This window comes from Cyprinodon tularosa, unplaced genomic scaffold, assembly GCF_016077235.1.
Source record: "Cyprinodon tularosa strain WSP-4 unplaced genomic scaffold, ASM1607723v1 ctg489, whole genome shotgun sequence".
NCBI classification, from domain to species: Eukaryota; Metazoa; Chordata; class Actinopteri; order Cyprinodontiformes; family Cyprinodontidae; genus Cyprinodon; species Cyprinodon tularosa.
In genome coordinates, this window is record NW_024039217.1 from 202,220 (window position 1) to 216,891 (window position 14,672).

Genomic DNA, 14,672 nt, shown 5'->3' on the forward strand with positions numbered 1-14,672 from the left:
CGCGGATCGGTTTCAGAGCGGCAGTGTAAACTGGGCATTAGTTCCCTGACACATCTGGCTTTTAGAGACCTTTCAATTTTTTCTATAGGACTCTGTTGTTTACAGATGTTTGTTTATAGATATGTTTATAGATATATAGATGTAGTCCTGTTTCTCTGACTGTAACTGGCTGGATGTGCTCTCTTCATCCTCTGACATGGGAGCTGGCTCAGAGCTCGTCTGCCTGGCTGTGTGTTTCCTGGACAGGCCCGCCTTTTAAAGCTGCTTTTTGTATCTCTACTTCTGTCTTCTTGAACCCCAGTCGGCCTCGGCAGATGGACGCTCACACTGAGCCTGGATCTGCTGGAGGTTTCTTCCTGTTAAAAGGGAGTTTTTCCTCTCCACTGTCGCTACAAGCATGCTTAGTGTGAGGGATTGGATTAAATCAATGAGTCGACGCAATCAACTGGTTTTCCTTAGATAGGAAGCTTTGAATCAATCTGACTGGATGATCTGGTGAACTTTGAAGTGCCTTGAGATGACGTGTTTTCAATTGGCGCTATATAGATAAACTGAATTGAATTGAATTGTATTGTTAGAGGCTTATGGAGGGATTTTAACCAGCTTTCCTTAAGCCTAACCTTTTTTATACAAGTTCAGAAACCTGCAGGAGAGACCCAGTTGTTTCTAAGTACCAGTAGTTTCACTCTTACATTGAATTTCATTTAAATAAGAGGTGCTTCCCTTATTTAATGTTCCATCCAGTTTAGGTAATGCATAAGTATAAGTGGCAGTATACTAGTCCCACTGCATGTTTTCCATACGGTGTCAAAATCGTGCCAAAAACCAGAAGAGTGTTTTAAGCAATCACTCTAGTGCAATTATTAATCACAACCGTGCCTTTAATAACCAAAAGTGGGCATAGCTGTGATCACGTGCATGTATGGTTATTTGAGCGCTCTTGAATGTAGCACCGCTTGCAGAAAAAAACGCCCACTTTCCCCATGTTTGCTCTTCCAGAAAAATGATGTTCCCTCGCTCTATTTAAGGTTTTTTTCTGTCAATCGGGGTGAGTTGCTGTTCTGATGGATTTGATTGACCGGATTTTCAGCTCCTATTCGGTGACTTTTTGAATCAAGTAACATCCCCTTCGCCTTTTTTCTGACACCCTCTGACCTTGCACACTGCAGTGTGTATTCAGGCCATTTTTTTTTTATTGAGTATATGTTGCATTTTGACCACAGTAACGTAATTTATTATTACCATTTTCAGACAATTTACAGTAAGAAATAAGGGTAAATATAATGCTTGTTAATGGTAAACATTGTTTAGTGCATTTCTATTTATGTTCAAATTATTTAAATCAAATCGGAACAAGAAATTTAAATTAATGTTTACCATTCACTTTTTATATGATACACATTTGTTAGTATTTCTAAAATTGATTTAATTATTGTTATTATTTGATCATTTCTGAAATTGGAATTGTTTTATTTATTATTATTTGTTCTTTTGATTCATTTATATTATTTGTTAATTTGATGTATTTATTTTATTTTTTTGTTACTATTATTATTGTCTGAAATAAATAAATATTCATTCATTCATTCATTTTGATTCAGATACCCCACACCCCCTTTATCCCAGTACTATGGTTAAAAAAATAAAATTCTAGGGGAAACCCTGAAGTTTATTATTGCTGATGTTGTACGGTATAAAAATACACATAGATTGTCAAATACAGCTCTGCACTTTTTCAAATAAAGGGATTTGGTTTACAATGATAATAATCATAAGTCTGGAACGTTGTTCTATGTCTGCTATTCTCCTGCCATTACACTGCAGTAAGGCTGGGAGTCAGTTTGCTTCGCCTCCCACTGCCCACAAAAGGGTACAAAGAGCAAAAATAATCAGGAAATAGGTGAAATTTGTTCTGGAAAGGAACAGCCAGTGCTTCCATCAGCAATATCTGCAGAGATGATATACACGACCCTGGAAAAAACCCCAAAAACTGAGTCCTGGATGGTCTCTTTGACTTCCTCCAGCCCTATTGCCTGAGTCAGCTACTGTTCCCTACTATGAACTGCCACTTTTAATTTCCCCCTACCTCGCCCACTTGGCTGCTCACTCCTTCCCCCCTCCTCAGAACGCCTCTTAGAACCGCTGAGTGATTCCCTGTGTCCATTTCCCCCCCATTACGGTGGAAAGCAGCCAGAACAATCTCACCTAGCCCACCCCGCTGCCACCCTATGCCTTTTAAACCCTTTTAGGAAGCTACATGTGGATTCTGAATCGTCTGTTTTCCATTATTATACTTCCATTTCATTAAACAGCACAATAGCAGCTTGCAGCACATTTATTATTCTGCTTTTATGCTTTTTCTTATGAATCAAACTCCTAAACTATGCGGTTTGTGCTGATTGAACAGCGAGGTGGAACATGCTGCATATGAACTCTGACTGCCTTCTCTTTCTTTAATAAGCTCCTCATCAGTTTCACATCAGCCTGAAGTAACTTCCTTTCCTTCCTCTGCTCTTTTGCAGACTTTGGAGGCCGTGCTGAACTTCAAGTACTCCGGAGGAGCAGGCAAAATGGAGGGCTACTACAGAGAGCTGTCACTGGGCGTCCATGTAGACATAGAGCCTTCTGTGTTTTTTACCAGAGTCAGCGCCCTTCCTGCTACCAGGTAAAAATAAACACATTATCCTCTACAGGTTAACAGGATCTGAGTGTTAAAAAGTGAATCTTTTAGTAGGTTTGACAGGAAATGTATTGTTTGAATCATTTATTACTCTATATTATAAACAGCACTGATTGGTATTCATCAAGATTGTTATTTTTAATTAAGGGTCTTTGTAGCTATTTATTATCTACTGGGATGATTATGGAGAAGTTGCTTTAAATGTGCTTGTTAATTGGTAAAAACTCTAGGTTTTAATTAGAGATGGACCAGTACAGGTTTTTCTGTTAAGGCTCATACCAATACCAATAATTTTGACATCAGTCTCAACCAGAGGTCACAGATTAGTGGACCAGGGTCTGGATGCGGACCCACCTGCTGGCTGATCTGGACCCAACCTGATTTAAAACATTTATAAATTACCGCATGTTGTCTGACGGCAGTGTCTAACTTAACTTGGGCCGCTTCTCTTGTTAATACGGTAAAGCCCTCCAGAGCGTCCGGCACCAGGCTGCACGTGATCCAAATTTTCCAATGAGCTGCTGTCAGTCTGGGTTGCTGCTGCTGCTACCTTTAGACAAAGCAGGCAAACCTGTGGCAAGCCGGGCGATGGGAAAGAAGGAGAAGATGATGAGAAAAGAAGGCAGAGAAAGTGTGGACTGCTGGAAGAACTGCGGTGAACTGGTGACAGAAAAGTGAAATGTGCTCAAAGATGACCCTGCACATTTAGAGGATGTTTGGCTCAACCTGCTGCTGTGAAGCAGGATTCTCCACCATGAACAGAATCAAAAATAAATATTGATCCAGTCTCAAAATTTAGAATGGCTTTGTCTCCATTCAAACCCAGGTTTAAAGCCTTGCAGGGCAGCATAAAGCCCACTGCCAACATTAAGACAGAAAAAAGAAAGGAAAAAAAAAACGGTGAGTTCATATCTGCGTTAACTGCGACACACATGGAGACAACCTGGTTTCTGAGCATAAACCATGATTTACAAACAGAAACTAAAGCTCTTCAAACCTGTACTGAGGACATCAAAGAAGTTGACCAGTGAGGCTGTGGAGGATCTTCAAGAATGTCTGGATTCTACTGACTAGGATGGATTCAGAGCTGCTACCAACAGTCCCAGGGATTTCACAGAGGCTGTGACATTATACATCAACTTCTGTGAGGACTACTGTGTTCCATCGCAAACCAGGGTGAGTTAAAATAACGACAAACCCTGGTTCACAGCCCAACTCAGAAGGTTAAGGTTGGATAAGGAAGAGGCCTTCAAGAGTGGGGACAAATGCAGATTAAAATGCTAGTTCAGCGAGGCTGTTCTCTGAGAAGCTCCAACCACTTTTCAGCCAAATGACTCTGCATCTGTCTGGAAAGGGCACAGACAAATTACAAGCCGGAACCCCCACACCCCCAGTGTTCACAGACATTTTTAACACCTCACTGGCGATGTGTCACATGCCAACCTGCCTCAAATCCTCCACTATTATCCCTGTTCCCAAGAAGCCAAGGGCCAGAGGACTTAATGACTTCAGACCCGTCGCCCTGACCTCTATGGTTATGAAGTCCTTTGAGCGCCTTGTGCTTTCACAACTAAAGGAGATAACTGACCCCCTCCTGGACACCCTGCAGTTTGCCTACCGAGCCAACAGGTCTGCAGACTGAAGACTACGCTTCCAATTTGGCCCTTCACTAGATTATTGTATCTCAGAGCTGGGACACAATAATCCCAGCTCTGCTTCAGGAGAAGCTCTCCCAGTTGAGTGTGCCTGACTCCACCTGCAGGTGGATTACAGTCTTCAGTCTGTAAAGCTTTTGAAGTACATGGACGACCCCACTCTCATTGAACTCATATCTGATGGTGACGAGTCCACCTATAGGTGGGAGGTTGACCAACTGGGAACCTCGTGCAGGGAGAACAACTTGGAGCTCAACGCTCTAAAAACAGAGGAGAAGGTTGTAGACTTCAGGAAGAACTCAGCCCCAGCTATCCCCATCAACCTCTGTGACTCCACACAGAGGTGCTATCATCTCACAGCACCTAAAGTGGGAGCTGAGCATCAACTCCCTCACCAAGAATGCCTAAGAGAGGATGTACTTCCTGCAGCAGCTGAAAAAAATCAACCTGCCAAGGACAATGATAGGGCACTTCTACTCCTGCATCATTGAGTCCATCACCTCCTCTGTCATCATCTGGTACGCTGGTGCCACCGCCAGGGACAAAAGCAGTCTGCAGGGTGTCATCCAGTCTGCAGAGAAGATGATTGGCTGCCATCTTTCATCTCTCCAGGAACTCTACGCTTACACTCTAATGCTACGTTCACACCAAACGCAGCAAGAGCAGCAAAAACGCGTCTGCTGCTTCATTTTTGATGCTTGTACAAGTTTAGTTGTGACGCGCAGCAGGAGCAGCAAAGCTGCTTCAGTTGCATGTTGGAAAAGTGGGTCTGTTGGGCGGAGCTACTCTATCTTTTCTTTGCCCGGCAGCAGTATTTGCTGTGATCAGTGGGAATAAAGTAGTTTTAATATGTTTTTAAGTGAGAAAGTCCCCATTAAAACTTCATCAGTGCATTCAGTTCATCCAGTTTACCATCCTGCCTTCAAATATTGTTTCGCTGTCGGAGCCGCTCAGATCCCCACACATCGGCGGTGTGCTGTCAGTAGGAATCCCATTCAACAGCAGCCTCTGGCCCGGTCGCCTCCTCGCGACAGGCACCAGGATAATAAAAGCAAACATGCTTTGCCAGCAGGTTTCTACATTTTAAGTTAATTTAGGCGTTAATAAATTGTTTCAGAGGAGTGATCACAGCGCTCTGTAACATCAGCGATGTGTCTGTCTCGCTGCCAGTTCCCAGATCAGCTTCTCTGATTGGATGATGCGACGTGTTGAGCCGCAAAAGTTCAATTTTTCCATCGTGAGATGCTTAAACGCTCTCGACGGGCTGCTTCAGCTGCTTTAGCTGCGCCTGCTGCTCAAAACGCGCTGTGGGACCTTTTGCTGAACCTAGACTCGCGTCAACCATTGACTTTGCATGTAAACTCACTGCTCCTGCTGCTCCTGCTGTGTTCGGTGTGAACAAAGCATAAGGCATATTTCAGTCACTTCCCTCTGGTAGTAGGCTGCGGTCCATCAGGACCATAACCTCAAGAACAGTTTCTTCCCAGCCTTATCAACAAGGCCCAGGTGACCCCCCGTGACACTAGACACGGCCTCTCTCCCTCCCACATTCAGGACCTAGAAGCTGCACCAAAAAGCATCTCCAGACCTCGTGTTACATTAACACACAGTCTACTGTGTATATAGTCTATAGCTGTGTACTAGATATTGTATTTAGTATATTGTATGTTTTATATTGTATATAGCTATAGATTCTGTATTCTGTATATCTATCGAATTTGTCTGCACCATCAACACCAAGTCAAATTCCTTGGAAGTGCAAACCTACTTGGCAATAAATCTGATTTAGAACTTTGTAATTAAGGGATATATTCTTAAACTGAGTGGATATTTTAGTTTTATGTAGCCACATACCCACCTAAAAACATATTTAAAGTTTATTTTGTGTCACAGAAATCTTAAAAAGCAGGTGTTGATTATAATTATATCAAAATGAACAAAGGTATTTTTATACGATCAGAAAATAAGAGGTCCATGCAGTGGAGAGATTAAAATAATTTAACACTACACTGAAAATTAACTTATGGAGGAATGTCTGGTTTGACATTTTGACTGTTTCTAAAAAGTTTTTTTCAACATCACTTTATCCCTTTTGCTTTTACTAAAATAAAATGATTATGAAATAGATCTAAAACAACCTGTTATTCAAGGTTAAAACTTTCTAAGTTTAAACAACATAACTATAGAGATCTTGTCTGTTAAAACTCACCTTTCTCTCAGCTTACCGTACCTTTTAAAACCTCAACTGTCATGAAAACTTGAAGAAAAAGAGACAGATTGCAGTGATTAGCTGAAGTTTTAGTCATGTATTTTGGCTTGGTGTTAATAGTTAGACTGTGCCATCCCCCCTGTCATTCCCCCCGTCTCCCTCACCTCCACTGCTCTTCTGGCATTTTCTGCCTCACTACTTTGACACACAGTATCTGTTGGAAGTCAGCCAAGGCTCCACACATTTCAGATGTGTTGAAACTGAAGGCTTCAGAGGTTTGGTTAGACTACCTGCAGATTTGAAAACTCATCCTGATTCCCCCCAAAAACTTTGTGTTTCTCAGCATCACATATTGACTCTGTGGGCTTTTACAGACCCATAGTGACCTGTCTGAGGACAAACTTCTCAGAAATCGCTCATTGTAGACAAATTCTAAAAATACAGTTGTCTCAGGTACAGACTTAAATCTCTGAATCAGTTGCAGAAAGCAATGAGTACCAAGTATCTGTAGGAAAAGCAAATGGATTTCTGACTGCAGAATCCTTATACAGTATTTTATGTGATAGACGAACCCAAAGTTCGACATTTCTGTTATGAGGATAAATGTTTTTTTCAAATATTTTTTTGTACAAATAAGGATATGAAAAGTTTGACTAGCATACAATACATATTTACCTGCTTTTAAACCTACTACCTTAAATAGCATTGATTGCAACAGAGTGCCCTAAAACATCAGCGAATTGGAACTGATAAACACAGTTTGTATGTGTTTTGATGGAATAATATCAAACAGTAGTAAAACACATGTCATCTCAAGACACTTTACAATTCAACCAGATCAAACAGTCAAATTGATTCAAAGTTTTCTATCTGAGGAAAACGCCCTTTTAACACGAAGAAACCTCCAGCAGAACCAGACTCAGTATGAGCGCCCATTTGCAGAAGCCGACCTGGGTACAAGGAGACAGAAGCAGACATAGAAAAAGAAGCAGAGATACAAAAGTAAACTGTAAACCAGCTCCACAGGCAAATGATGAAAAAGGGGTCCCTATGTCCTCCAGCAGTCTAAGCCTATAGCAGCATAACTATAGAGATAGCTCGGGAGCAGCAGACAGATGAGAGGTGGAGTGTTGGAGAGGTTTGAATCAGAGCTATATCTGCATCTACGTACAGCAGGGGTCTTCAAGATTTTCCAGGCCAAGGACCCCCAAACTGATGGCCAGATCGAGCGAGGACCCCCTATTTATATATATTGCATGAAATTGTGTAATATCAAACTGGTCCTATAGTCAGTCTATTTCATATAGTGTCATGTAACGATAGTAATTTCCCCCTGGGATTATTAAAGTCTGATTCTGATTCCTTGTTGATGGGACAGGTGTTGTGAATGAAACGGTGCCCAGCTTGAAAGAGCTCCTGTGTGCATTGATGACTGAAAGATATCTTCTGCCTCCATTTATCTGTTTATTACAGTGTGTTGAATTCATGTTAATGTGGATTTAAAGACATTTCAATTAATGGGAAAAAAAATTCCAGGGGGGAATATAAAAAAAAAGTCTAATCAACCAAAACTTTTGCGACCCCCATGCAGTACCTCTGAGGACCCCCTAGGGGTCGCGGACCCCCTGTTGAAGACCTCTGATCTACAGGGTACTGTTTAATCCATCATCCGAAAAGGGAAAGTATATTTATAAACTGGAAACTCAGCAAGACAGAGACATCCATCTAAATATGGGGGAAAGTTTGTTGCAATACTGCAGCATGCATCGCTGTGTGAACAACAAGGGCGACGTCTGTGTGACAATATTTTATTTAAGTTTATGGAAACTAAACAACTTATTTTTACTGAATGTATATTACATAGAAACAAATATTTATTAATTAAAGTGTGCAGATCCCTTTGACACCAGAAATGAATAAGAAGATAGATTTATTGTTTTTTTAGTTTGAGTTAATTATTAACTTAACTTAACTTTTGAGAACTGTTTAGAAATATTAAGAAATATTTCAGTAGCAGTAGTCTGCCTTGCATTTTTAAAGTCGTAGGGAAATCATATTTAAATTTCAAATATTAAACATGTATATAAATGTACTCTTTACCAGACGATATTGTCCCAAAATTTAGAAAATTTCTGTTTTTCAAAATAATCCTGTCTGGAAATCTGTGGGTTTTTTCGTTATCTGATGCAGGTCAGTTCATTATAAATTTGGCCAATCATATATCAACATGTCATCTTTCAATCACATTTTTTTCCGTCATAGCATCTTGATTCATATGTCGCACCTAATATACGCAACAGCTGAAATAAAAATCATTTAGTCTTTATTACTTTCCCATTGAGTTCCGTCCCAGTGTTCACAGGGATGGACGTCTGTGTCTTCGGCAGGCGTAGAGCTAACAGAACTGGCAGCGTTGCGAGGCAAGGGCTCAAACATGTACGGCTGTAAGCCTTCTACACCAAACCAAGCTTCTGCCGCACTGGCGTCCTCTTCCACAACATCTTCGTCCCTGCTTTCTTCCTCTAAATAAAAAATGTATCACGGAGGAGACTTATCCACAACCTCCGACACTAAACTCTCCTCCTCTTGCATGTTTCCTCTGTCCATAGCGTTCCTTGACAGTGTCGTTTCTAATTCACCAATTTAGTGCTACTTGGTCCCAATATAATTTCTCATTGTTAACCTACTAGCACTAAGTTGCTAACTGGTTAGCAAGATCCTTCTGAGACACCGGCCACAATCAAACTTGCTTGCGAACCTTCCATCACAACAATCCCGCCCCCTTGAGAAACGACAAATCACATTCACTTTATTCACTCATGTAAAGTAGTGCACCACTTAGCAGAATTTCGAAATGGAACGGTCGGAACAGCCGCTTCTCTACGACTTTAAAAGCGGAGCGCAGTGAGGTGTCCTCACTCTTTTCTGTTTCTAATGTTCTTTTCATATTCACCCCTTTTGTATCACAATTTGCAGTGGCATACCCATGTTATTAGGTTTAGTACTTAAAAACATGCAGCATTTGGCATTGTTCCCTTTGTGGGTTGCCATCATGCTCGATATCGATACCAAGCGAAACATTTGATCGTTGATACAGTTTTTGATACTATGGAATTAAAAAATGCCAAATATTTTAATTTATTAAAATAAAAAACTAACTTTTTTTAATCTTAAATTGGAATATGCTTTCCCAACTGAATCACAGATCCTTTAAGTTAAATAAATATTCATACAATTGCAAAACAACCTTGATATAACACTATTTGAAGAGGTTTTAGAGTTGTTTAAGGCATAACTCTATCATGTTAAAATAATCTGAATATCTAAAATTAGCAACAGCCAAGCTATTCAAACACTTTTTCTTAGTGTCAGTACCATGCCTATTTATTAATGTGTCCAGATACAGCGTTTGAGTATCAATATGTTTGACAACTCTGATATCTAGTGCAAAATATTCAAATATGCCAATTTATGTAAGGAATGCTGAATGCTGGCGTACCATAAAGAATACATTATGAACAGTTTAGTTTGTGCCTTCAACTCGTTGCCCATAGGAAGACGTAACTTTGATATAACAAAACCAAATATCTTCGGAACAGGTTTAAATGACACTAAACTCATATGGGTGAGTAGAACATGATGTAATAACGTAAAATCAAGGGGCCACTGTAAAAAAAAAAAACAAACAAAAAAAACGGTGTTCCCCTTTAAGTAAATAATGGCAGCAGATGGCAACAGCGTAGAATGCGCTGATCATGCCCGGTGCAAAAATGATTTTCTCATTGAAAAAGGACCAAGTTAACAATGACATATTTTGCATTATTTTAACATGAACATTTAGTCCTTTGGTGTTTTCTGTTCTTTTATCAAATGTGACTAAGCCAATTAAACCCTCTTTTTCTTTGTAGATTCTTGCTTACAGTAATTAATCATTTGACAAATTTAACAATAACATTTCAGGTATTACTGTGCCACATCATGCAGCTTATTTAGAAGCAAGTTTAGGTTTTTGTGTACAGCGTTATATTGCATTATTATATAGTTTAATTTTTTAGACTATTCAGTCATATAGACTTTTCAGACATATATACAGTATATATAAACACACAAACACACACACACACACACACACATATATATGTATTTATATATATATATATATATATATATATATATATATATATATATATATATATATAGCGCAGTCCTAGGAACATCCTCTAAATGCTAACTCCAACATGTTTGGAGTTAGCGTTAAAAATGTTTGAATATGTCCAGGTACTCTGCAGCTTTGGACCACAGGATATCTTCTCGGCTAGTCTCCATTTCCTCTAACGTCAAATTCACACAGCAGTGTTTCTTAAGGCATTTTTAGATCCATTTTGATCATTTGCTTAGCCTCACAGCCCCATCTTTAAAGTTGGAGCTAAAGCATAGTTATCTGACCAGCATTGGCTTCCGAGGCTAAAAATATCCCACCATTGACAGCACCCTAAATCCTACGGTGCTGATTAAGCCCTTTACATTTGGTGTGTTGGGAATACATCAATATGTTTTTGTGCCGTGGTCAGGGCTGCAAAATCAGCACTTATCGATCAAGGTTTGCAGCATTGACTGAGGCGTGGGCCCCAGATTATGGATGTTTTTATTTTTAGATCCTCAAGAGGTGTGGCAGCTTTTTACGGCCCTTTAATAATAGCATCCTATAGCGAATAACCGCCCAGTTTTGACAGCCCAGTCTGATGGATTTCTATTGATTTAACGGGTGGATGTAGAAGATAATCAGGATGTGGGTCTTCACACATGTAGAGGTGGTTTATTGTGGTAGATTATTTAAGTTTTCTCCTTCTGTTAGTCGGCAGGAATGGTCATGTTTATGAACAGCTGCCTTACAAAGATCCATTTTGGTTTGGTGCAAATTTAAGCTGTCAGATGTTCATAACTAAACGGCACATGCAGTAACGTTTTCAGAGCTTCATTGAAGGGACATGCGGTACTGATATATCACTGATGGATGATTTGCTATTGTACTGTATTATCATAAAAGCTGGTTCAATATGTTTTCTGCCAGAGACTCTGGGGATAATTTGGCTTCTTCTCCGCCTCACTCTGTTATCAGGGAGTAATGTAAGAGTTCAGGCCATAATGGAGACAAATAGTGTGAAACGCTATTGGCGGTTTTGAATTATTTAGTTAGCTTAGATCTCTGCCTTGCTTTGTAGCAAGATAGAATACTTATCAAAATGACTGAGTTAATGCTGACTCAAAAGCATCATCAGCTTTCATCTCTGCTGCAGACCCTGTGACGGCTCTGAAGTTCACTCCTGTGCAGCCTAATTTGACCTCATTAAGGTCCTTTCACTCTACACCCTAATCAAAAAGTGTATTGCACATAGCCTGTGTCCAATTTCTCTGTCTGCTCCTTTAGTTTATCTTGGGTACTTAGTGCATGAGTAATGATGCTTTGTGGTTTAATTGATCACCTCTACTAAGCATCCTAGCCAATAAATTAGCAGCTCGCCCTGCTGACGTCCGTTAATCAGGCCTGCAGACAAAGACACCAAGGCAGTTAAGAAAAAGCGGGTAGCCCTTTAAGGATATGCTCTTTTAATTGCTGTAGCAGTTTATTAGAGACTTGGGTACGCTCAGCTAAAGCCGCCATGGACTCTGGGATTTAGAAGCTCAAGAGGTTGTTAGGAAGGTGATCAATGGAAGAAGACATTTGATCATTTCCTTACTGTTGATTTTCACTTTAATGTTGATACTCTAATATAAGTTTTGGTAGATTTGGGTCAGCACATGATACAAAATATATTATTAGTGTTTGTGAAGGTACAATTTCAGAATTGTTTTTTTCCAAACATTCTCCATCGCAACATCTGTATGGTCCAAAGTCATTTATAATAGTATAAAGGAACAGGGCAAAATCAACTTGAGTTTTTTTGTTGGTGCATTGAGTTGCTCCATGTTCTCCCTTCCTCACTATTTCATTAAATGGTTACTAGTGTGTATTTACGTCAAACTTACTAAACAAAGGTAGAGCTTAAGATACCATGAATGGACGCATCGGCCAATGAAAGAAACAATGCTAAAACCATCCAAAAATATGGACTGGCTGTTGTATCGATCTATCGCTTCATAGAGCTTCATTTTATTGCATGAATATATTATGTCTACTCTAGGTTTCCTGCAGACTATCAAGGAATCTGAAAAAAAAAAAAAAAGTTTTTACAAGATTGCAAGATAACTAAATACAACAGAAAGGCTTAAAGATCAATGTATTTAAGCAATGTATAATATGTAATTAATGTTTAATACCCTGTGAAATAACCTGTTCTTTATATTTGATACCCAGTGCAATACCCATCTACCAAATACCCATATAAATACCCTGCCTTTAAAATAAACTTCAACATATATATATATATACTTATATATGTTTGTGTACCTTCTTCTTTTTGACTATTTGAGCTGATGTAACAAGTACATTTCTCCACTCTGAGATCAATAAAGTCAATGAATCTAACGGAGGGCCTGTTTTTAGCTTTGTAACTTTATACTGTTGGCTTATTGTCTACAGATTGCTTCCTTTTTTTTTATTTCTTAGAACTCAAGTTTGAATATTAGCCATAATCTGTTCATCATTTTAGCTAGAAAGGGAGGAAAAAAGGGGCACATGGCTTATTCTTTTTGCGAAACACTGAGGACCATTTCCTGATGAGAGCAAACATCTCTAGAAGTTCCTGCTGTGAACAGCCGATGGTGAGAGAGGTCTGACTAATGAGAAAAAGTTTCAAAAGGTTGTTGAAAACAGCAGATGCAAGAAATCTACTGAACTTCAAACTGAGCCTGAGCCATGGGCAAAGGTGGAAGAAGCAGACCATTATGAGAAGAAAGGCAAGAAAAGGTTGTACAAATATTTAGACTGTCTTTGATAAATTCCAACTCCATATTCCACCGTTTATCAGATTGTGAGGTTCTTAGAGAGTTTAGTTGGTCCCTTTATGCAGTAAAATAAACGTGGGGACAAAGAATAAACCACTTCATTCAACTCTAATGGAGATTCTCTGTCTCATGTTTAAGTTTTGTTCGTCAAGCAATAAGGATCACAGGCGGTGGATGATCTACCCTGGATGCTCTTCGAGTAAAAAAACAGATGTTTTTGGAGGAGGATGGAGGAGGCCTCACCACGGTCGGCCTCCTCCATCCCCTCTCGCATCTAGACATTGAGGGTTGAGGGTTGTCGAAGGGGGGGGTGTGCTGGCACCGTCTATCTCCTGGAGGGGGGGTGGAGTGTGCCGGACACCCCCTCTTGGTACTCCCAGTTTTAATTGCATCTGAGAGCAACAAGCAACAACACCACATTCGAGCGGGCGCAGTGAGGATCGGGGTCTTCTCACACCCCTGTTCTCTGGCTGCCGCCTGGAGTTTGGGGCCTGGAGGAAGAGCAGGCCACCTGGTCCGTGGTTTTGGCTGGGGCTGGCTGCGGGGCCTAGGTGGCCTGCCGGTTGCGGGGCTGTCACCTCTGCTCTCCCCAAAGAAGGTTGGATGGAGGGGCATGAAGTGCCTGGTTGAAGGTTTTTTTTTTTCTTTCTTTTTTTTCTTTTTTTCCGGGGGGGGGCGGTATCGTGTGCGGGGTGGGGGGCCGGGCTTGAAGCAGGAAAGAGATGGGTTGGTGTCGCGGTGTCGCCGCTCCCCTCCCCTCACGTCCGGATTTTAGGTTCACTTATGGGGTCATCCGATAGTCCCGGGACCAACCACTGGTGTCACCGGGTTTTTGGTCCTGGTATTATTGGATGTGAGTGTTATGTGTGAATGTGTGTCCGCGTTGTTATTTTCTTTATTTATTATTATTATTTTATTCTATTTTTTTTTTTTTTTTTTCTGTGGTACGAGTGGGGGCACTAGGGAGGGGAGGCATGATTGAGATGGTGGGTTTTTTTTTTCTTTTTTTTTTTTTTTCCCAGGTTGGGGTCTCAACCGCACCCTCTCCCAAATACATCTCAAGTCTCCGCTAAGTCCGGGGCCCATTCCCCCCGCTGGCTGGCGTCGGGGCTCACCGGTGCACTGGTGGAGCTGGGGGTGGATACCCGGGGGACTGCTGGCTCATTCCTGGCGGCCTCTCCGC

At 40.6% G+C, this 14,672-nt stretch overlaps 1 protein-coding gene across 2 annotated transcripts in view; it reads left to right on the forward strand.

The window, feature by feature from the left end:
- trappc9 (trafficking protein particle complex 9) overlaps nucleotides 1-14,672 on the forward strand; it is a 356,386-nt gene that overhangs the window by 167,706 nt on the left and 174,008 nt on the right. For both annotated transcript variants that reach the window (XM_038302353.1, XM_038302354.1), the window contains one exon: nucleotides 2,523-2,665. In XM_038302353.1, the coding sequence (XP_038158281.1) occupies nucleotides 2,523-2,665 (143 nt within the window). The remainder of the gene's footprint in view (nucleotides 1-2,522; nucleotides 2,666-14,672) is intronic.